Genomic DNA, 24,675 nt, shown 5'->3' on the forward strand with positions numbered 1-24,675 from the left:
GGAGAGAGAAAGGCATGAAGGGCTGTGTGTGCAGCCAAGGGATGCGCGTGAATGTGGTGACGTAGCACGAGGACCAATTGATGCCTGACAAGGGCGGGGGCTGCTAACTCATGGTGCGTTCAAAGAAACTCGTACTTTGTGTTTTTCCTTCCTGTGAAGTCATACCAGTTCGATCTGGTACGAGTTCACGGGTCGGAAGTTACGAGTGGCCGTTATAGGGAACTTTCACAGACAACAGGATGGTAAAAACACGAGCTACGGGTTACCTGGAACGCTACCAAGTCGTAGTTGTGACTTGAAGCTGTAACTTACGGTTTCAAAAGCCTGCCTTGAACGCAGCATTAGCCGAAACGGCCGTGAAGCTGATATCTGCTTTAAAAGATATGTGTGTTAAAAACTGATAGAGAAACAACATGTTAAGGATTAGGCCTATATTATTTATATGTTTTTAATAAAACATGTAGTTAAAATATATGATTGTAACAGTTAATGCCATATAAAAACTCATCATGTGGATGTAGATTTAATCATATGTTACAAAAAATATATCTTCATATGTTATGTGACATACAGTATATGGCAATATTTGCCTTCATATATAACATCTTTGTATCGGTCATTTTCTTACTATTTCATACATAGAAATACTAAGCTACAAGAAATAATCCTGCAAATTTTACTAAAGTAAAATTATTAGCATCAATATATACTTAAACTATCAAATTAAAAGTATAAGGGTTATGTAGGCTATTTGATGTAAGAGACCTTAAAGACATTGTAATTATCACTCACCTCAGCAGCACCACGTGTTTTCTGTGTTGATGCCTGTTTCCGGTCCCAGTAACGTTGGGCAGCTTGATGTTGAGGCGGTGGGCGGCGTCCACACTTGTTTTGTCCCTTGATCGACCACGTGGATCTCGGGATTTCGCGGGATTTTCCCTCCACGTGACACAACAACACCGGATAAAACATGTATGATAAGTGTTCAGCATTTAATTGATTTATCATGAGTGCAATTTTCGCTCCTTTTGTTTTTCTTTTAAGTTGTGATCAGTTTGAAGACTCTTATTTTGACAGCTCTGTGGAATGACAGCGAGGGTTTTATTTTGAAAGTTGTATTTTTTTTTTTATTAGTCCTTGGAATATTTTTTCCCCCTAATGATCTCATCAGTTAGGCCTATTATATTTTTGAACTTCTAATCTAGACTATCTTGTTTATTTTAAAAGACTGAACCCCCTTTATTATTAAATATTGTGGTTTTATTTTGGTGGGCGCAACACCGGATAAAACATTATATATTATATATATCAGCATTTAATTGATTTATTATGAGTGCAATTATGTTCTTTTTTCTTAAAAAAAAGTTGTGGTCAGTTTGAAGGATTGACAGCGAGCGTTTTATTTTGAAAATTGTGTTTTCTTTTCTTTCTTTTTTTATACCCTTTTTTAAACTCTAAATGATCAAATCATTTATTATATTGATCTTCTAGACTATCATGTTTATTTATTCATTTTCTAAAGATTTAACTCCCCTCTTTTTTATTTAATAATAAAAATCTTGGTTTTATTTTGGCGGGCCAAACAGGAAGTCCCGCGGCCGTCGCAGCAGCAGAAGAAGGGGGTGTGTTGTTGTTGCTACTGTTAGCATGATGCTAACTGAAGTTGTACTTTCACTTTCTGAGAACCAGGCAGCGGCTTCAGCTTCAACCGGAGCTTCTACTTCTTCCTGGAAAACGAAACCCGACACCGCAGCAGTTTCATGTTCTCTGACACTCGTCGGTTCGTAAATGTAGTTGGTTATTAATGTATTTATTCATCTCGGTGGAGATATTAACGAACAAACTCGCAGCCGTTGGTGTGTGAAAGTTTTCCGCCGCTTCAGTAGCTTTCTGCGGCTAGCGGCTAGTTAGCAGCTAGCGGCTAGTTAGCGGCTAACGGCTAACCATGGACGGGGACGGACACACGCATCATGCGGAGCGGGGAGCGGAGAAACTGATGGATGATTATCTCCAATCGATCGGTTTTCATCGGAAGAAGATCGCCAAAGACGGGTCCTGCTTGTTCCGAGCTGTCGCCGAGCAGGTAAAGAGAAATAAAAAAACAAAATAAAGACGTTAGCAAAGCATGAAGTTTACAGGTGAGAGGCATGCTAACTTACAGTGTTAGCTGAAGACAAGTGAAAGTGATTGATTATTGATCAATTCACCGCAGTTTTAAAACTATTGGTGTAAAAAAGTTAAAGTTTATAGTCATGAACTGTGAAGATAAGTCTTTTCTAAATGGGACTCCACAGTAAAGAGTCGCCTAATAATGTGAACAAGCTGTTAAAAAACACAATACAACTTGAAAATCAATGCAACATGTTTATTTTTTACACATTATATAACATTTATAGGTCAGATTATCAGGCGAGGAAGTGGTTTAACTAGTAGAAACACCTGTCCGCCCTCATAAACACGGTACAGGTGACTGGACTCATGTCTACTGGGTTTAATAACAACAGAAACTCAACAATATAAGTTTAATGACAGGTGGATTCAGAGCAGAACTGATGTTTTTGACCACATTGAGTCTAATAATAGAAGTTAAAGTCATAACAGTAAGAAAACACAGATTATGAACATGAATAATATCTTTTTTTAAAGTGACTGTTGATCAATTCACCTCAGTTTTATAACTATTGGTTCACACAGGTTAAAGTTTACAGTCTTGAACTGAGGCGTTAACTCTTTTCTAAACCTGTAAAGTTTAAAAACAACACAACCTGTTTCTTTTTGCACATTATAGTATAACAGTTATAGGTCAGAAACTAAACCAACAGTCCTGTCTGCCGGCGAGGAAGTGGTTAAACTAGTCTGTAACCACCTGACTACTGTTCATTATTATAATAATAATAATAACAGAAACTCAACATTAAACTCAGGACTGTTGTTGTTTTTGGTCACATTGTGTCTAAAAAGAGAAGTTAAAGTCGTAACAGTGATAAAACACAGATTGTAAAATGACGATATCTCATTAAAATGCAGGAATTTGACTTTTTAAAAGCAATAGTTGTAGTTTGGCCGGATTTAGAGACTTATAAACAAGAAGGTGAAGTTTTAAACTTGTATAATTGTCATCGTAGTTGTAGTTGTAATAGTTGTTGTTGCTGTTGTGACTTCTCCTCCAGGTGCTTCACTCCCAGAGCCTTCACACGCAAGTTCGTGCCAAATGTGTGCAGTTCCTGAAGAAGAACAGGGAGACGTACGAGGCGGTGTGTGAAGTTCACTGACACACACACACACACACACACACACACACACACACACACACACACACACACACACACACACACACACACACACACACACACACACACACACACACTCGACCCTGAAACGACACGTTCAAGAACTGAAAGCAAAAGTTCTTCTCAGTTTCACCTGTTTCAACCGCTACCACCTCCACTACTGCTGCTGCTTTACTGCTTTACTACATTTCCCAGAATGCCGCTGGTGTCTCCTTCAGTCAGCTCAGGGCCCAGGTGACTCACAGTCGAGGTATTGCGTCGGAGGTGTGAACGTTCCCGCTCCGTTTTCCTCCTCAGGGAAGATTAAACATTAAAGTTTGAATCTGAACACGGAGCAGCGACGACGACGATCTCGCTTCGTTCTCTAGCAACCGTCTCCACGACAACACGACACAAAACAAACAAACTGACAAACCATTGTTACATTGACTTGATGATCACAACAGAACAAAGTGTAAGTGTGTCGTTGTTTGAGCTCACCTGAGTGTGTGTTTTATCTCCCAGTTCATTGAAGGCGACTTTGAAGATTATCTGTGGAAGCTTCAGGATCCTCAGGTAAAACTCAGCTTCTCCTCCGTCACGTGTTTTTACTGACCACGCTGCTGCTGTCAAACTGAACAAGTTGTGTGTTTGTTTGTTTTTCAGCAATGGGTGGGAGAGGTGGAGATCAACGCGCTGGCCGTCATGTACAAGTGAGTGAAACTTTATCGACAATTCAAGAGACAAAAACAGGGTTCCTACGCAAGTATGGAAAGTATGGAAAAGTATGGAATTTGATTTTATACATTTCCAGGTCTGGAAAAGTATGGAAAATGGAAACTATTATATGGAAATGTTTTTCTTAATACTTCTCTGGGTTTGGTCTCATCTGAAGTTATTTGGGTTAATTATTTTGTATGTGCTATTGTACCTAGCTACAATCTCCAGGAAATGATTTGGTTACATAATGGTATACACATTCAGAATAATGAAAACAAATGATTAATTGCATGCTTTTTTTTAAATATTATGCACATCTATTTACCCAAATATCACAAATAATATGAATATTTTAACGAGAATTAAGTTAAATTAGGGTCTGGAAAAAGTATGGAATTTGGAAATTTCAAATGTGTAGGAACCCTGCAAAAAGACAAAAACAAACGATTAATTCAGATTCATTTTAATCACATTTTGTTTTCAAAGAGTTGAAAAAGAGGTTGAGAACAGAGCGTCGGCGCCTCCTGCTGGACTCAGACTGGACTTGGTTTCTGTTTCTGTTCTCACATTTGTTGCTGAGTTATTTCCAGTTTTACATAAATCAGTTCCTCTCTAGACAAACAGATCTGAGACCAGATTTCCTTCCTCTGTGGTTTGACTCAGGTCACAGTGATTTAACAATTAATTTTCACTCAAATTAATGTTTAACCGCTTCATTTTTAACAGATTTTTTTCTTGTTTTTGGCTTGAATGAATAAATGAATTTATTTCGAACATGTCTAAATGAAATAAAGAAATAAAGAAAAAAAGTTGCATAAAATAATAATACAAGCATCATCAAATCATAATATACACAAGTTAGAAACAGGAGAGGGAAGAGAAAGAAATCCCACCCCTTTCTACTCATCATAGTTGATATATCTAACTGTCTATCTACTACATCTTTATCCATATCAATAAACACATTTACCCCATCCATTAAATTATATAATCATTGGCCTGTATACATAATTATCTATGAACAGAGGTCATCACGCTCGTTTATCTGTAGAGATTTTTAATTAAAGGTCAGTTTACAGCACGAGGAACCCGACGTGGTGTCAAGTTCAGATGCAAAGCTACAAAAAATAGTAAAAGGTGGCGATAAAACAGAAATATAAATGAGATAAAATAGAATAGAATAGATTAAAGTTATTTAATGACACATTTTAACCAACGTCTCTTAAACGTCTAAGAGAGAGAACGTCGATCTCCTGAATGAAGTCCATGTGTCATTTATCCTGACGGCTCCTGTCTGTGTTTTGATGAAAGGATTTGTTTGAGATTTGTCCTTTTTTTTTTCTGCAGACGAAGTTTGACAGAGTTCACACACACACATACATCAGATATTCTGTCTCTAGTGAGTGTGTGTGTTTGTGTGTGTGTTTGATCAGCTCAGTTTGAAGCCGCTGCAGGTTTTGACGCTTCGAGCCACAGAGGAAATAAAGACTGAGTCCTGACGTCTGAAACAGAAACCAACAGAAACCAATAGAAACCGATAGAAACCAACCCCAGAGAGAGAAAAGAGAAAATCTGTTGGAGAAAGAGAGAGAAGGGGAAACAGAAACCAATAGAAACCAACCCCAGAGAGAGAAAGAGAGGTTGACTGATGTTAGTTTACTTTATTTCCCTGTGCGGAGACGCGGTCACCAGAGAGACGTTGTTTATGACTTGATCCACATGAAAGGAAGACGAGCGTTGACGAGCGTCGGTCTGAACTAACAGACTCTGATGATGACGATTAGCGCTGGGACGATTTGCTTTTCTCCCAATTCAGTTCTTTTACCATTTTTTTGGGTGCCATTGTGATTCTCTGATATTGTTTATATATAGTTTGGTTTTTTAACACCAGACCAGGTGAGAAAGTTGAATGATGATGTCTACAGACTACTATATCAGGAGACATATTTCGCCTCAAAAGAAAAATGCACATCACATGTGAGCCAGTTTTTAAGATTCAGCAGCAACATATTTATACGTTTGAAGCATTTTAAACAAACTGCTACATTTATCTGAACTTACACTCTCGTTTCAAAAGCCTGGACTGTTGGGACGTGAATCTTATTTGATTCAAAATCAGTTCTCATATGCACTCTGCTCTCCAGCTGGTTCACCTGCAGCTGCGCAGACGAGCTGTCAGAGTTCAACATGTGAAGACGTAACCTCCGTCTGAGGCCGATCAGCTGGTCCAGAGCTCAGTGGATGTGGAGCGTGTGTTTTATAACGGCAAGAAGAAAAACAAACAGCGATCGTCCTCTCTTGTGAATAGAGGGTCGGGGTTGCTGATCGGCACAAACCTCGTCACAGACATTCGATAGAGTCTTTTAATCTCATCAGTTAACGTTATTAATCGGTTAACGAGCGTGGGTTGTACAGAAGCCTGTGAGGGAGCGGAGGAGACGAGAATAGAAAATCGATTTTTTAAGTTTATGAATGGATTCAGAATCGTAGAGGAGAAGAATTGCAATTTTTACACGAATCAATATGATGATGATGACGATGATGATGATGTCGCTGAGCCTTCGTCTCTCCGTCTCTCTGCAGGAGAGACTTCCTGATCTTCCAGGAGCCGGCGAAGCCTCCGGTCCAGATCACCAACAACAACTTCAAGGAGCAGGTGAAACCACGGCGACGCACCGCACCGCCCTGTTCTCACCATCTACACCAACTACACCCACTCTGTGTCTAGCTTTAAACTGAAAAACACAAACATACATTAGAGAAGATGAAACAACCTGTGACGACACAGATATATAAAACACAGAAATCCTGATATAAACCAACAATGTGTTTTAATTATTTATTTATTTGTTCTTTTTCTCCTCTGGTGTGTTCAGGTGCGTCTGTGTTTTCTCAATGGGAACCACTACGACAGCGTTTACCCCGTCAGCCACATCAAGAACGCTGCTCTCTGCCAGTGTGAGTTGCTGTTTACGTTATTTAATATTAATTTAATATTAATTAACTTATAGAACGACAGTGGAACCATCTCCACTGACGGGACAGAGATGATTTAAGTTGAATTAAAACCTGCAGCTGCTGCTTATTTATATTATTGTGAAACTAATTGAACAGTTGTTGAATGAAACAGAGTAAATATTAAAAGTTATTCATCATTAATATTAAACATGAAGCAGCTGCAGGTTGTTTTTTACACATGGCGTCCGTGTGGATCATGACTCAGCAGATCGTTGTCGTCATTATCATCACTTGGCATCACATCAGGCGACATACGGGCTGTCGTCATGGAAACGCTGCTTATAAACAGTCTTTTTACATGATTTAATGAATGTTACACGTTTGTGTGTGAATGTCACACACACTTTGATGACTTTTATAAACTCTCTAATGAACATAAAAATAGAAACTTCAGATCACTTCTACAACAACAAAAACACACACTTTTTATTCTATATTATAGTTTACTGCTTTTCATTCATAGAAATAAGGGAAAAAATATTTTTTTATTATAGTTTACAGCTTTTATTTATAAAAATAAGGAAAGAAAATCATTTTTTAAATTATAGTTTACCGCTTTTATTCATAGAAATAAGGGAAAAATATTTTTATTATAGTTTACCGCTTTTTATTCAATAGAAATAAGGGGGAAAAAATGTTTTTTATGATAGTTTACAGCTTTATTCATAAAAATAAGGGAAATTTCTTTTTTTTTTATTATAGTTTACAGCTTTTATTCATAAAAATGGGGGAAAAATATTTTTTATTATTATAGTTTACAGCTTTTATTCATAAAAATAAGGGAAAAATATTTTTATTATAGTTTACGGCTTTTTATTCAATAGAAATAAGGGGAAAAAATGTTTTTATTATAATTCACAGCTTTTATTTATAAAAATAAGGGAAAAATCTAGATGTATTCTTTTGTTTTGTTGTATTTCTGGCAGATAAAGAGCTGTAGATACAGTAGGTCTGTAATGATTAACATAATGTGTGTGTGTGTGTGTGTGTGTGTGTTGCAGCCGTCCTGTACGAGCTGCTGTACGACTCGGTGTTCGGCGTGGAGCGCTCGGCCCTGAGCCCGGTTCATCGAACGCCTCGTTCCTCCGACGTCCTGATCGACGACCACATGCCGGCGTGTTCCAGCAGCGAGGGCAGCGACGCCGAGACGGAGCAGCCGCTGTGGTGGGAGAGGAAAATATGTTACTGAACTGTTTCACTGCTGCTTCACCTCAGTCTGTTGTGTAGTTGTGTGTCTTTGTGCTGTTTGTTTCTTATTTGTTGTTTAATCAATAACTGGTCAGTGAGTTTGTGTCGTCACATTGATAGAGGTAGTTTTCTTTCTTCTCTTCTCACCTGTTGTGTTTGTTTCTGATTCAGGGTCGAAGCTGGACGACACAACCAGAGCTACAGGGTAACACACACACACACACACACACACACACACACACACACACACACACACACACACACACACACACACACACACACACACACACACACACACGTAGCTCAGTTCACCGGCCCAACAGGTCAGTAATAATGACGTGTGTGTGTGTGTTTCAGGGTCGTGGTCGCGGCCGGCCGCTTCCTGGCAGAGTGAGGCGTTCACTGAACCCGACTCTGTTCAGAAACGTCGAGTACGACATCTGGCACAAGACAAAGAGAGGTAACACACACACACACATAGACACACACACACACACACACACACACACACACACACACACACACACACACACACACACACACACACACACACACACACACACACACACACACACACACACACACACACACAATGTGGTGCTGAAGATGAAGTGTCTCCTCGTTTGTGAAACCGATACTGAAAGTTCAACTTCACCAAACGCTCCATGGCCTCGTTTTTTGTCCTCACTGGTTTAGACTTGGAGCTTGAATGAACTTTCTTTTACATGAAATCATCACAGATAACCTGCTACGTTGTCGGTCTCGGCTCAGGCTGCAGCTACTACTGCAGACAGTAAACACAACACGACTTCCTCAGTCTCTCTCCTTTGTCTCGTAATATTATGACTTTTCTTGTAGAACTAAGACTTTGTTCCGGAAGTCTGTGAATGTGAATGTGGCCTTAATACTCTGTCGTAAAGAAGAGACTGTTAAAGATAAAAAATATTTATAATAATTTTCTCTTTGTCTTCAACAACAAAGTCATGTAACTCATCCACCACTCGCAGAATTTGCGCTGCATTTCATTTGTTTTTTTATTTTAACCTACACACAGTTTCACACAGAACTTTCTGATGGCTGTAGGAGTCTCTCCATGTTTTTCCTTCTGCCACAGTAAAAAGGAAACATTTACATTTTTTTCAGACAAGATAGTCTCATGAACTATTACATTTTTTTTTTTCATTGAATGACTATTGGATTATTTGAAAATCATTTCCCTAAAACATAGAATACTCTTAAAGGCTGAGGAGTTGTGATGATGTTGAGAAATAAATATTCAAAATTCATCAGTTCATCCCTTTTTTTTTTTAATAGACACAATAACTTTAATTACCACACTTAGACACAAAAAGTACCAAAAACAGGTAGCGGTTCAAATGTAAAAGGTTCCCATCCCTACCCATGTCCTTCCTCCTCTCTGTCTCCACGTTTCCTCTCTCTCTGAATATTCTGTAAATTAAAGACGTAAAGCTCCAAAAATACTACTTAAAGAACAAAAACTCAAACTATAAATGAATGAATGAATGAATGATTAGTGACGTTGGATCTTTGTTTTGTTGTTTCAGCTCAACAGAAGATGGATTACTCCATCGCTGCTGGGATGCAGTACGCTGCAGGAGACAGCTGCAGGGTGAGTGTGTGTCTGTGTGTGTCTGTGTGTCTGTGTTTGTGTGTGTGTGTGTAGACTTGAAACAGTCCTCAAATGCATATTAACATTGTGTGTGTGTGTGTGTGTGTGTAGGTGCGTATCGATGGTCGGAGGTTCAACGCCACCATCAAAGAGGTGGCGTCTGACAACAACAGCAAAGTGTTGGTTCATATAGACGGACTGGGAACCAGGTGACACACACACACACACACACACACTGAGCAGGTGTAGTTAATCATGTGACACACTAACGGACTGTGTGTGTGTTGTGTGTGTGTGTGTGTAGACTGGTCCCTCTGTGGAGTCTCCGTCCCCCCGGTGACGAGAACAGCTGGAGCACCGTGGTCAACAAGGAGAAGAGGCTGAGCAACGGCTACGGAGGAGGAGGTGGTGGAGGAAACTAACGCTCCTCAACACACACACACACACAAACACACATTTAAAGGGATACGCCAACCTTTTTTTCCGTGTCTTGCCTCACTCCCGAGTCCATGACCAGCAGATAGACACCATCCTTTCGACTGTGCGTGCAGTAACAAGGGAGATGGAGCCGTATCGCCCGTAATTAGCTTAGCTCAAACACTGGAAGTGTATGGGTAGTGTTAGCCTGCCTCCACCTAAAGTCATCAGAGAAACTCTTCAGCAACTCTAAACGGAAACCGGCGGGCCGATCTTCGTCTCAGAGCTGACAAAACTCTCCGGTAAGGCATCTTGAGCGGTCAAATGCCGCTAACGGGACGAGATCGGTCAAAACGGAGGGTTCAAGCAAAGACGGTTTATTTTGGTTCAAGCTAGCTACATCGAGGGTAGGTTAGCTTCCTATTTCAAAGTAAAAGCACAAATTCTATCGTCATGGTTTTCTGTATGTAAAGGGCATCGTGTGTTTTATTTTGTGAAAGTAACCGGAAGTGCGTTGGTCACAACAGCTAGCTTGAGTAGCGCTGAATTCATCCGAACAAAATTGTAAACAGCTGGTATTTAGACAAATTAACAACACACTGCTGATCTAAACGGCTACTTTCTCGCCTAAAAATGTTTGAAATGTTGATAAAGTGATATATTTACAGAGTTTAGAGCTAAAATGAAACCAGCTTCTGACTGCTGGTTTCAGCTCAGGTAGGAGGCAGGCTAACACTACAAATACACTTCCAGTGTTTGAGCTAAGCTAATTAAGGGCGATACGGCGCTATCTCCCTTGTTACTGCACACACAGTCGAGAGGACGGTGTCTATCTGCTGGTCATGGACTCGGGAGTGAGGCAAGACACGGAAGAAAAAAGGTTGGCGTATCCCTTTAAACACACACACTCACACTCACGCACACACATAAACACATAAACACACACACACACCTCAGACTCCCTGTGTGTCGTTGTTGAACTAAATCACGCGTCTCTCTCTCCCTCAGACTCGTGGGAGCGCGGTCGAGGCCGAGGTCGGGGGAAATCCATCCCATCATCCATCTCCTCCTCCTCCTCCTCGTCCTCTGTTTCCCAGGCAACGGCGGCGGGCTCCAGTGGGCGCATGTTGAAGCAGCACTCGTGGCCCCCACAGGCCACCGTAGAGGAGCCGGGAGGAGCCAAGACCACCAGGTCAGAGAGTGTGTGTGTTGTGTGAGATTTCAAAATAAAAGCTGGACTGAAACAAACTTCACGTAGCTGAGGCATAAAACACCACAAAGGACACAAAAATTATTTTAAAAAAAGGACAGTTTTAATGTATTTTGGCATTTAAATGGCGTTTTAATTGATGTTTTACTGGTGTGATGTCAGAACTGATTCTTGGCGAAGTCGGAGTAACTTTTTTTTCTCCGAAATAAACAAGAAAAACTATTTGGGTAAAAAAAAAAAACTAAATACGTAAATTTAGAAAAAGTATTTACAAATGAGAAGAAATATAATAGAACAGTATGTAGAAAAGTTGTGTATATGATTAAAAAAAAGCTACAAATAAAGTAATAAAACTTACATGAAAACAGCACAAAATCTGCACATTTGAGCCAACATTTGTGTGTGTTTGATATATTTTATGTGTTTATTGATTTTCCTGAATTCTTGACCCCATTTGAAATTTTCTAGCCTCTCTTTTTCTTTCTCCTCCTCTCTTCTTTCTCTCTTTCTATCCCTCTTTTCTTTCTTTCTTTCTTTCTTTCTTTCTTTCTTTCTTTCTTTCTTTCTTTCTTTCTTTCTTTCTTTCTTTCCCCTTTCTCTTTCTTGACCTCTCATTCTTTCTCTCTCCCCCTCTCTTCTTTCTTAATTTTTTAGTTTCTCTCCCTCTCTTTCTCTCTCTCTCTTTCTTTTTTCTTTCTTTCTCCCCCTCTCCTCTCTTTTTCTTTCTCTCTCTCTCCCTTCTCTCTTTTTTCTTTCTCTCCCCTCTCTTTTTTTCTCTCTCGTTCTCCCCTCTTTCTTTTTCTTTCTCTCTCTCCCCTCTCTCTTTTCTCTCTCTCGCTCTCTCTTTCTTTCTTTCTTTATATCTCTCTCCCCTTTTTTTCTCTCTCTCTCCCTTTTCTCTTTCCTTTCTTTCTTTTTTTCTTTCTCTCTCTATCTTTTTTAGGTAGTCTTAGTGTTAAGTCGTTTTGCAGAATTTTTAGTTTTTGAGCGACTTCACGGCGCCAAAAATGTGATTGATTAGTCGGAAAAAGCAGAAGTTTCCTTCAGGAGGAGGAGGAGGAGGAGACCAAACACGGAGCTAAAACCACCTCCACCTCCTTCCTCCCTCCCTCCCGTCAGTGCTCTTATTTTGAAAGGTCGTTGCGTTGCAGGAAGTCGGTGAGCTCGCTGGGCTCGGACTTCGGCGCGTCGGAGAAGGAGAAGGAGAAGGAGAAGGAGCGCCTGGCCCGCGAGGAGGAGGACAGGAACATGGCGCTGGCGCTGGTGGAGATCGAGCTGCGGGACGAGGAGAGCTTCCCCGCGCTGGGGGTGAGTCATCATCACACCTCTGACATCATCACAGCTGTGATGACATCATCGCTGACAAACAGGAAGTGGTTTCTAACTGTGTGATGATGTCACGGTCTCAGGCTCAGCCGGCGGCTCAGGGCGACGGAGGGAGGAGGAAGGGAGGAGAGAAGAGGAGGCCGCAGAGGAGCAAGACGGTGAGTCTCTGTCCAGATGTGTTCCTGATGTGATGGAGACGTTGTCACGGCAACGGCAGCTGACTTCCTGTTTCTCTCTCTCTCCCTCTCTCTCTTATTTTACCTCTTTTTCTTTCTTTCTTTATACCTCTCTCCCCTCTTTTTTTCTCTCTTATTTTACCTCTCTTTTTCTTTCTCTCTCTCTTTTTTCTTTCTCCCCCTCTCTCTCTCCCCTCTTTTTTCTTTCTGTCTCTCTTTTTCTTTTCCTCGCTCTCTTCTTTCTTTCTTTCTTTCTTTCTTTCTTTCTTTCCTTCTTTCTTTCTTTCTTTCTTTCTTTCTTTCTTTCTTTCTTTCTTTCTTTCTTTCTTTCCTTCCTTCTTTATACCTCTCTCCCCTGTTTCTTTCTCTTATTTTACCCCTCTTTTTTATTTCTTTCCCTCCCCTCTCTCTCTTTTTCTTTCTCTCTCTCCTCTCTTTTTTCTCTTTCTTTCTTTCTTTTTTTCTTTCTTTCTTTATACCTCTCTGTCCCCTCTCTTTCTCCGCTCTCTCTTTTTTCTCTCTCCCCTCTCTCTTTCCTTTCTTTCTTTCTCTCTTTATTTTTCCTTCTCTCTCTCCCCTCTCTCTTTTTTCTTTCTCTCTCTCTCTTTGTTTCTTTATACATGTGAGTGTGTGTATGTGTCTGGCTATGAGTGTGGTTATTAGAGGAGGAGGATTGTTATCTGTGTATTGTATGTGTTTGTGTTTGTGTTTGAATGTGTGATGAGACTAAGAGAGTGTGTATGTGCTGTTAATCCCTATTGTGCACTTCATGATTTGGCGCTCCTGTTCCCTGCTTTTATTGGTGCATTCTGTCGACTTTTAAAATATTATGGTTATTTTGTCACTTATGTCCTATTGTAATGATTTTAATACTGTATCTGTTCCCACTTTACCTGCCCAGGGACGACAGGCGGAAACTAGCAATTGTTGCTATAACCTGGCTCAAAGCATCTCTTCTTGTTTTACTAGATTAATGTTTTTTGTGCATTGTCCCTGTTTTAAATGAATAAATAAATTCATTCATACCTTTCTCCCCTCTTTCTCTCTTTCTCCCATCTCTTTTCTCTCTCTCTCTCTCTCTACAGAAGAGTCCAGTAGAAGACGTCAGAGCACCGTCGCCCTCTGCTGGAGAACCACGCTCCTCCTCCTTCTCCTCCTCCTTCTCCACAACCACTACTGCTCCTGCTGCTCAGACTACTGCTCCTCCCCCCACCTCCTCCTCCTCCTCCTCCTTCTCCTCCTCCTCCTCCTCCCTCCCAGCCGCCCCGACACCTAAAACAAACACACCCTCTTATGCTTTAGCAGCTGGAGCTTCGTCTCCTCCTCCTCCTCCTCCTGCTCCTGCTGCTCCTCCTCCTCTTCCTCCCTCCTCCGTCCCCTCCGTCTCCTTCCTCACCCCCGTTCTCCCACCTGCTGCGTCGTCCTCACCCCCTGCTCCTCCCACCCTCTCCTCCTCCTCTTCACCTATTCCTCCCCTCTCCTTCTCCTCCTCCTCCTCCTCCTCCTCCTCCTCACTTCCTCCTAAACCCTGTCCCTCTCCCCCTCCTCCCTCCTCGGTGCCTCCTCCCACCTTCATCGCTCCCATCGCCCCCTCTGCCGTCGCTGCTCAGGGCTTCCTCCCTCCCTCCTCTCTCCCCCGCTCCTCCCCCACTCTCTGTCACTCCCCCAGTCCTCCCACCTCCACCTCCACCTCCTCCTCCTCCTCCTCACTCCATCATGCTCCTCCAGGTGAGTCAGACTTTGCGATATTTATCACAAAATAACTTTTTCCTCGATAGAAAGTCGATCGGTTTCATTTGCAGATGAAACTCAGCTAAACCGAACGTACACGCTTGCACATGTTTTACAAAATGTCAACAAAACATGACAACTTCTGAACCGTTTATGATAGAGACGAGCTGTAAAAAGCATCTCAATTGTGAGATTCCCTGCTTTCCGAGGGTCATTGAATGGTGCATCTATGACAACAAGGGACCGTATAGGGTGCATGTAATCACGTGATACAGGAACAGAGGCCAGAGTCACTGGCAAAAACTTTAACTGCAATTTTCTCAGATTTTAGAACGGAATAAGAGAGTGAAAGATCGTAATTAAAATGGCCACATCTCGAAAACCATCAAATGTATGACTTTGACTAGGGTGTCATTTTAAAGCTTATTTTCTAATCTTTCCATTGATACCAAAATCTCAACTTTGAAATTTGGGTCACTGTGACTCATTTTGATGGATCGGGTCACATATCAGCTGATCAGCTGCAGCAGAGGAAACTCCGCTGTTCTCAGCTCCACCGCCACAGAGCGCTTTTTTTTTTGTTTTTTTTTTTTTTTGTTTTGTTTTTTTTTTGTTCAGTTAATCTCGCTAAAATACAGGAGAATACTGTAAACCGGCACAGATCCGCTGTATTTATCAAAGCGTCACCGTGCTGAAGCACCGGGTCTGTTTGAGCTGCGTTCATGAAGTTAGAGGCTATTCAAACTCTTCAGGCACTTTTCTTGGGTCCGGTGTGACTTACCAATGGAAATTGCGTAGAGCTGTTTGATAGATCTGAAAAGGGTGTAAATATTTTGGGTGTACGCCATTTTTGGCTTTTCGCTGTACGTCAAAATTTAGTAGCACTTTTACATCCTTTTTGATAAATGAGGCCCCTGAACCTTTTTAGTCCAGTTCCCTCTCCTGTCTCTCTGATCTGATCTGATTGGTCGTCTCTTCTCTCGTCTCTCGTCTCCTTTAGGTCCTGCTCTGAGCTCTGCAGTAACCATGACGACGCCTCAGAGTCTCCACAGCCAGAACCAGGTCCCAGAGCCTCCAGTGCCCCTCCCCCCACCACAGGCCCAGACCCCCTCCCTCCATCAGCTCCAGTTCTCCTCCCAGTGCCAGTCTGAGATGGTCCAGGTCCAGTCCTCCCTCCCCCACCACCTCCCCCTCCCCTTCCCCCCTGACCCGGCTCAGCCTCCCCCTGTCTCCCACCTCCCTCACCCCTCCCATCCCTTCCCTCCGACCCACCAGACCCAAACAGAAACCCCTCCGCCTCCGCCTCAGTCCGAGTCCCCGGCTCACCACCTCGTTCCCCTTCCTCTCCTCCCCCAGTCTGCACACCCCCCCACCCCTCCCCCCCAGTCCGTCCCGGGAGCCGTCCCCCTCCAGAAGCTCTCCCAGCTCTACCAGGACCCGCTCTACCCCGGCTTCCCGCTCGGGGAGAAGGGAGACGCGGCGCCGACTCCCCCGTTCTCCTCCAGCAAAGCAGGAGACGACCTGCCTCAGGGTGGGTGGGGCTTCGCTTCATATTCAATAAAAACTTTATTTATTTAAATTAAAGCAGAAGTAAGCGATCCGGTCGTTTTGGCTAATGCTGCGTTCCAGGCAGGCTTTTGAAACCGTAAATTACAGCTTCAAGTCACAACTTACGACTTTGTAGCGTTCCAGGCAACCCACTCGTGTTTTTCCGACCTGTTTTACCTGTGAAAGTCACTATAACGGCCACTCGTAACTTCCGACCCGTGAACTCGTACCAGATCGAACTGGTACGACTTCACAGGTCGGAAAAACACGAGTTACGGGTTTCCTTGAACGCACCATAACAGTCCTCGTCCCTACGTCACCACATTCACGGCGTCCCTTGGCTGCACACACAGCCCTGCATGCCGTTCTCTCTCCTCATTGGATAAAAACTGTAGGATACGATAAATGTTTTCTCTTCGGCTCAGAGCAGAGCAGAGTGACTGACAGACCCGTGTTTCAGACCAAACACTCTATGTAAGTGATTGCTGTCGGAAGATATAACTATTTAAGACTTATATTAACACAAATATATCACTTACTCCTGCTTTAATATAAGTCTCGTTTGTGCTCCATACCACTTGCGTGGTCGTGAGAAATAAATAAAGTAAAGTAAAAAATAGTTATATCTTCCGACAGCAATCACTTATATAGAGTGTTTGGTCTGAAACACGGGTCTGTCAGTCACTCTGCTCTGCTCTGAGCCGAGGAGAAAACTTTCCTTGTATCCTACAACCTTTATCCAATGAGGAGAGAGAACGGCATAAAGGGGCAGTCCTCTCTGTATGTGCAGCCAAGGGATGCGCGTGAATGTGGTGACGTAGGGACGAGGGCGGGGACTGCTAACTCCATCTGCTGACAGGAAGTTAGCCAAAACCACTGGATCACTTACTTCTGCTTTAACTGACAGAGAGAAACATTTAGAAGCAGTTGGAGCAGAAAAAAAAACATTTTTTTCAAAGTTTTCTTTTGAATTATCAAGTGAAAGCTGCTCAATTCAGTTTTCCTTTGATATGTAATCAATCAATACTCATCAATCTCTCTGGCTCTGGAGAGCAACATCTTCATTCTACTTCCTGTCAGACTGATGGTTTTCTGTTTCGTTTTTCCTCTGCAGATGTGAACATCCTGAGGTTTTTCTTCAACCTGGGCGTCAAGGTGAGTCACAGGACGTTTTATAAATATTGTAGGGAAAGTTTAAAACTGCAAAAAACTAGTAAAATTCTAAAAAATTTGAAAAAAGTGGTAAAGATTTCTCAGACAAAAAGTTTAAAAATTAAGATTTCTATTTAAAAAAAAAAATAAAGGTTCTAATTCTAGAAAAAGTGGTAAACTTCTCCAAAAAAACGTTAGAGCAAACTGGTAAAATCTCTAAAAAAAAAAAAGGAAACAAAACATAATAGTAATATATAAAAAAGTTGTAAAATTTCAAGAAAAAGTGTTTTAAATATTCAAGAAGAAACTGGTACAATTTCTAAAAATAAAAAAAGTTAAAGGTACATTGTGTATGTTGTCCTGTTATCTATTCACGAAAATCGATTATTCCGTTCAAAAGTACGAAGTGTTCCTTTCAGCTCTGAATTAGCCGTTCATATCATTCATATCTCCATGGAGCGGGTAAGCTCGGTGCTGGCTGCCATGTGGTGTCGCCATGTTTTTACGTCCAGTGGCAGCGTGACGGTAGGAAACCACCGTAACACAGTGAGGAGGAATGGAGCGTTACACTGATGCTGCATTCACCTGCAGTCGGGCAGACGGCCGTCGGTAACAAAGTCAGATGTCACAGAAGTCCAGAGAAAGCCGGTAAAACAATACGACATTGCCATGACAACATATTGTCAGGTGTATTGTTTTGCCTCGTGCTGACGGACCACTTGTTTACATAGAGGCTTGTTTATGCCGTTACGTGCAGTGGCTGTTGTCCGACTGCCGTCTGCCCAATTTCAGGTGAATGCAGCATGAAAAATACGATTGAGTTGCTTGCAATATACAGTACAACCGCAACGCCAGATGGGAGTAATTTTTACACAATGTACCTTTAAATTAAAGTCTGATTGGTTGTATTGGTTGTTGTATTGATCATACCCCCCCCCCCCCCCCCCCCCCCTTCAGGCCTACTCCAACCCCCTGTTCCCCCCCTACCTCTACCTCCTCCCCCTCCAACAAACCTTCACCATGCACCAGACCAGGATGCCCTCCCGCCCCTCCTCCCCCACCCCCATCCTCCCTCCTCCTGCTCCCCTCTCCTCCTCCAACCCCCCCGCCCCCCCCCCACCAGGAGCAGCACTACCCCCCCCCTTACCCGCAGTACGAGCACCAGCACCTCCACCTCCAACAGCCGCTGCCCGCCGAGCCCTCCTACAGCCAGGGGGGGGGCTACGCCGTCTCACAGCCGCCGTCTCACAGGATGCCCTCCCCCTCGCTGCCATGGCAACAGCAGCAGCAGCAGCAGCACCAGATGCCCCAGATGCCCCAGATGCCCCCCCACCCACCCCGGAGCTCCAGCTACCCGGTGCCGTACCCCACTCCTCCTCCTCCTCCGTACTCCGCTCTGCCTCCGCCGTCGTCTCAGGGGTATCACCACCACTCCCACCCCTCCCACTCCCACCCCCACCACCACCAGGGGCAGGGGCAGATGTACCCCCCCGCCTCCTCCATGCCCCCCTACCCCCACCCCCACCCCTCCCCCTCCTCCTCCCTGGGGTACCAGTCCTCCTCCTCCGGCCCTGAGGAGCTCCAGGCGAGTCAGGGGCTGATGGAGCAGCTGCAGCCCCACAACGGAGACTCGATGTCGGGGCACGGAGCAGGGCGAGTCCCTGGTCCCCTGGAGGTTCCTGCTGCTGCTGCTAACGTGGCTAACGCTAACAACAACAGGACGATGTTGGTCCAGAACAGCTACGGTACGTCTGTCACATTATAATCTTTATTTTTATATCATATATCAGTTATTAACGGGCTGAACAAAGGGTCTCTGGGTAATGGAGTTCTTTAAAGGGATAGTTCACCCAAAATTGAAATTTCATCTCACTCATTATCTACTCACCCTCATGTGGACTAAGGGCTGGGAGAAGTTTCAGAGTCCTCCGTGGCTTCTCTGAGTTACAGGGGGTCTCGGCATAACAGTGCATGTCCATATAACGGTTGCAAATGGATACCAACTGTCTTCGTAACAAAAAGACACACCAAAAAACATCCAAATACCTCCATGCTGCTCGTATGTAATGTCCCTCTTGTATACGAAGACAGTTGGTATCCATTTGCAACCGTTATATGGACATGCACTGCTACGCCGAGACCCCCTGTAACTCAGAGAAGCCACGGAGGACTCTGAAACTTCTCCCAGCCCTTAGTCCACATGAGGGTGAGTATAGATAATGAGTGCAATTTGAATTTTGGGTGAACTATCCCTTTAACTCTGAGGTAGTTTGTATTTTTGCCACCAGATGGCGCCAGAGGTTAATAATTCAGTATTTATTTATTATTTTTTTCCCATCAGGGATGAAGAAGACGCAGGGAGAGACCAAAGCTGTGCTGCTGGTCGACCCGCCCCTCAACAACCGGCCGATAGTACGACACAACACACACAAGCAGAAATACAGATAGTACTAACACAGTACTAATATTAATGGTGGTATTTACACTTTAGTAAAGTAAAGTAGCAGGATTACTACAGGGTGTAATACTAGAAGTACTGCAGTAGTATTTGGTATTTTAGGAGCAGCTGTAGCCGGTAACACAGTAATAATATCAAGTAGTGATTGTAGTTTTATTGTTGTAGTAGTGATACTACCAACACTAGTAACAGTTGTAGTAACACTAATAATACTGCAGTAGTAATAGTAGCAGCAGTAGTAGTTGTAGTAACACTAATATTGGTTGTAGCAACACTAATTGTATTGTATTGTAATTAGGGCTGTCAAACGATTAATTTTTCGAATCGCGATTAATCGCATTTTTCCCATAGTTAACTCGCGATTAATCTCTATTAAAAATATTATATATGGCGCTTTGGACATTCAACACTCCAAAGTGTTGAAAGTCCAAGCCAGCGTGTTATAATCTCTAGACAAGCAACTTTTAGACCAGACCTAGTAGGCCTACCTAATCATAACACATGTAGCGTAGTTGTAGTAATAGTAAGTGTAACAGTACTAGAAGTACTGCAGTAGTATTTGGTATTTTAGGAGCAGCTGTAGTCGGTAACAAGTTATGCAACATTTACAGGGTTTCCGTGGGTCATTAAAAAGCATTAAAAATAAAATAAGCTAAAATTAACGCCTTAAATGGCATTAAAAAGCATTACATTTAGGGGTGCACCGAACGGCATTTTTTTTGGCCGAAGCCAAATACCGAATAAAATCAAAACGCTTGGCTGAATAACCGAATAATACCGAATAATACCGAATAATACCGAATACCGAAAATGGTTATAAAGTTTTTAAATAAAATATTTTTTTAGACTTAATTTTCAAAGAAAGTAAATGTTTATTGACTATTCTGACAGTTTTTGAATATTCCAGTTGCCGTTGCTCATCAAAAAAGCACAACAAGTTATATAAAGTTTTTCATTTAGGCCTATATCGGCCCATTGTGAGTGCTGAAAGATGTCGCCACTCTGGAGCTCTTGGAGCGACGTGCAACGGTGCGCGGTCGCTGTGCAGCTTCCCCCCACTGCTCTTGTTGCTGTTGTTTTCCAGCAGTAGGAGTCACCTACTAATGAAGCTCCATGAGGTTTAAGCTGCCGTTTCCATCGTCGCGTGATCGCGTATTTATCAGACTTTTTTGTTTTTTTAATATTCGGCCTTGCTTTGCGCTCATTCCACCGAAGGCCGAATGTTGCTTTTTTTTGCATATTCGGCCGAATATATCCGGTGCATCCCTAGTACTAACACTACTACAGTACTAACACTGGTAGTAATACTGTAATACTCTAGTGTTATTAAATCTCCGTCTCCGTCTCAGGTTGCCCTGGTTTCCAACTGCGACTCCCCTGACGTCTCCATGGTGACCACGAAGCACAGCAACAGCGGCCCCGGCTCTCCGCTGCCGTACGGCGGCGGCGACCACAGTAACCACGGCAACCACGGCTACCACCGGCTGCACCAGAAGACGTTCAACGCCAACCAGCCGTTCGTGCCGCTCGGCGCTCCGGAGCCGAAGGGCGGCGGCGGCCACCTGGCGGCGTTGCCCATGGCGACGGAGGTTCTGTCCGTCGGCTGCAGCACCGAGGACGACTGGCAGGAGATGGAGGGATTCAAACCGGCGATCCACGGCCACCACCACCAGCAGCAGCAGCAGCAGCAGCGGGGGCCGCGGCGGCCGTACCGCGGGGGGAGGGGGGGCCGGGGGGGCAGCCGGGGCGGGAGGGGGATGGGCTATCACCATGGTAACAACCACCACCACCAGACCCAGTTCGTCTCCTCCTCCCACAGGGGGCGGGGCGGCTGGTGAAGCCGTCGGCCAATCAGAGGAGAGGACACTCAGATTGTTTTTTTCCTTTTTTTTGTCTTTTCGTTCGTTCTTAATCGCACTTTTTTTCTTTCTTTTTTTTGTGGTTTTTGTTCTCGTCGCTACCTGGAGATCCGATACGATCTGATTGGTCGATCGGTCGTCTCCGTCAATCATCTCGTCGTCGTCGTCTTCTCCGCTTTATTCTGAAGTGGAGAAAAAAATTACAATCTCTAAACTCTTCGTTCAGATTCTGCGTCAATAAAAAAAACAAAAACACTATCGATCTGATGATCAGCTCGCTATTGTCGGCGCGTCCGAGTTTACACGTCGGACACATGGATTTAAATAACTTATGGGTGTGTGTATGTGTGAGCTGCAGTGATTATTGATTATCTTCATCGCCTATCTATTGATTTGAAGTCATTTTGGCCAAAAACTGTGAAAATTGAAAAAAAAAAAAGTTCATATCATCTTCAAAAATCAAAAAATTGCTAAAATTTGACATCATTTTAGTTTTAAAGGAAAATTTTTGATATTTTTGGGTGGAAGTGTGAAACTAGAAACCAAACTAATTCCTTTATATGTTGAAGTTTTCCTTTAAAAATAAATGAAGTTTCGAATTTTCCAGCGTCCTTCGAACGCAGAACATCTATAAAAGCACCAACCATGTCATTTTGGCCCAAAAAATGCGAAAAATGTTCATGAAAAACTGTTCATAACATCTTCAAAAATTAAAAATTGCTAAAATTTGACATCATTTCAATTTTAAAGGAAGATTTTTCAGGGGAATGTATTTTCTACTTAAAGATTTCGCACATATCAAGGGTTCTTCTCTCTTTATGCTAAGCTAACATGTTGCAGGTTTAGGATGTATGACATAAACCAGTTTCTTCACTCCCTTTTAGAAAAAAATCAAACTATTCCCTTTAAATGTTTGAAGTTTTCCTTAAAAAATAAATGAAGTTTCGGATTTTCTGGCGTCCATCGAACGCAGCATGTCCATAAAAGCACCAACCATGTCATTTTGGCCCAAAAACTGCGAAAAATGTTCATTTAAAAACTGTTCATAACATCTTCAAAAATAAAAAATATGCGTAAATTTGGAACATTTTTGACATTTTTGGGGGGAATTTTTTTCTGCTTAAAGATTTCACATAGATCAACATAGTACAGCACAATGTTGAACTTTTCCTTTAAAAGTAAATAAAGCTTCGGATTTTCTGGCGTCCATCGAACGCAGCACATCCATAAAACCACCAACCATGTCATTTTGGCCCCAAAACTGCAAAAAAATGTTCATTAAAAACTGTTCATAGCATCTTCAAAAATAAAAAAAATATGCGTAAATTTGACAATTTTTCTTTTAAAGGAAAATTTGGGACATTTTTTGGGGGGAATTTTTTTTTCTGCTTAAAGATTTCACATAGATCAACATAGTACAGCACAATGTTGAACTTCTCCTTTAAAATTAAATAAAGTTTTGGATTCCCTGGCGTCCATCCAACGCAGCAGCCATGTTAACAAAAACACGTGTACGTTAAAAAAATATAAAAAACTTCAAAAAAGTATCTACCAAGTTTCGCTCCTTCCTCTGAGGACGTTGGCGCTGCGAGCTTGAAACAAACCAACTTGGATCAGATGAGATCTGATCAGAGAAACAGCTTTAAGAGTCGAACTGCTGCTATCGGACGACAGCAGCACAAACCGTGTGTGTGTCTGTCTGTATGTGTGTGTTATTGGGTTAATGTTTTTTATTTGTTTGTTTGTGTCGTCGCTGCTGGTTTCACGTTTCTCTTCCTTAGTGATCGACTCCAGACTTCGTAGAGATTCAGTGCCTTACGTTTGCTACTTTTACCTCCGGTTTCTCCTTCTGTTTTTGACTTTGAGAAAAAAAAAAAGCTGCTGTACAGAACAAAAGCTGTTTGTTTAATGTGTTTACTGGTGTGTGTGTGACTGAAAGAATAAAACTTTGGTTCAGAAGCTGCTGCTGCTGTCGTTATTCTTACTTATTCGTAACTACTTCTATGTTATTCTACTTTTACTCTTCAGATATAGTTTCATCTATATTAGTAATGGTTCAACAATGTTTTCAAGCTGTCAGTTTTAAATACTGTATTTGAGTCGACTTCAGACGTTCAGTTTCTTCATACTAACCTTCAACAATTCAAGTCATTTCCAACCATTTCATACAGCCTCCTTCTTACATGTTTTAGTTTTACTCCTCAGATATTGTTTCATCTTTTCAAAGTTGCTTCAGTAATTTCTTCACTTAATTCAGCATTGTTTCAACAATTTATTCAGCTTTCAGCATTCACCCGTATTTCCTTAAGGAAATGCATTCTCTAGTTTAATCTAAGTATGTGTTTATCAATTAAAAAAAAAAACGAATGTGGTTTCAAAGGTTGAAACCACATTCGTTTTCATTGTTTAAACTCTAAACACTTCACTTCTTTTCTTCGACTGATGGTTCAAGTTTTTGCTCATTTTATGATTAGTGGTTAGCATATCTTTAAAAGAAAAAACCCACAAAATATTGAAAATCTTTTGTTAAAAAAGTAATGAATAAATCCTACATTGAAAATATCAAACAAAATAACATTAAACGTAATATCATAAATTCATTATACAATTATTAAATGTATGTGGTCCAATACGTGTTCTCACATTCAGCTCTGCCTGTCTCTTATGTTTTCTAAACATCATAACTACTACAACAACAACAACTAGAAAATTTCCTCTGGGGAAATTTTGAAAGGCCCACGGGGCTGCGGCCGGTTTTGCCATCTCTGTCAACATGGGAATCAAACCCACGATCTTAAGGTCAAGACAGAGCTGATCAGACAGACACATGATCATCTTTCAATAAGCACTGATATGGAGGAGCTGTAATCACATTAGGTTAACTGTGTGTGTGTGTAATCACATGAAGTAAGCGCGCATTTGTATGTTATCTGTGTGTTTTGATGTGTCTGTAACTGTAATCACATGAAGCTG

General features: G+C 42.2%; 1 protein-coding gene and 1 long non-coding RNA gene across 2 annotated transcripts in view; one reads left to right on the forward strand and one right to left on the reverse strand.

Moving 5' to 3' along the window:
- LOC311002144 overlaps window positions 1–24,675 on the reverse strand; it is a 475,958-nt gene that overhangs the window by 277,313 nt on the left and 173,970 nt on the right. The window lies entirely within an intron of this gene.
- On the forward strand, window positions 1,664–23,628 carry otud4 (OTU deubiquitinase 4). Its single transcript, XM_083992571.1, has 25 exons — window positions 1,664–2,083; window positions 3,171–3,254; window positions 3,795–3,845; window positions 3,936–3,982; window positions 6,573–6,645; window positions 6,866–6,947; window positions 8,009–8,171; window positions 8,367–8,400; window positions 8,553–8,655; window positions 9,761–9,825; window positions 9,937–10,034; window positions 10,130–10,233; window positions 11,251–11,434; window positions 12,604–12,760; window positions 12,862–12,936; window positions 14,040–14,387; window positions 14,484–14,682; window positions 15,686–16,017; window positions 16,072–16,216; window positions 17,348–17,388; window positions 18,343–18,450; window positions 18,509–18,742; window positions 18,941–19,130; window positions 19,727–19,797; window positions 21,193–23,628. The coding sequence occupies exons 1-25, from the start codon at window positions 1,946–1,948 to the stop codon at window positions 21,679–21,681; spliced, it is 3,615 nt and encodes a 1,204-aa protein (XP_083848697.1). The 5' UTR covers window positions 1,664–1,945; the 3' UTR covers window positions 21,682–23,628.

The sequence above is a fragment of the Trachurus trachurus genome, assembly GCF_905171665.1.
Source record: "Trachurus trachurus genome assembly, chromosome: 18".
NCBI lineage: Eukaryota > Metazoa > Chordata > Actinopteri > Carangiformes > Carangidae > Trachurus > Trachurus trachurus.

What these genes read in the sequence shown, in the direction of transcription:
- otud4 (XM_083992571.1), top strand. Translation starts at nt 1,946, where the DNA reads ATGGACGGGGACGGACACACGCATCATGCGGAGCGGGGAGCGGAGAAA. An exon ending in CTGGCACAAGACAAAGAGAG is followed by an intron (nt 8,656 to 9,760) that starts GTAACACACACA and finishes TTGTTGTTTCAG; the next exon opens with CTCAACAGAAGATGGATTAC. An exon ending in ACTCCATCATGCTCCTCCAG is followed by an intron (nt 14,683 to 15,685) that starts GTGAGTCAGACT and finishes CGTCTCCTTTAG; the next exon opens with GTCCTGCTCTGAGCTCTGCA.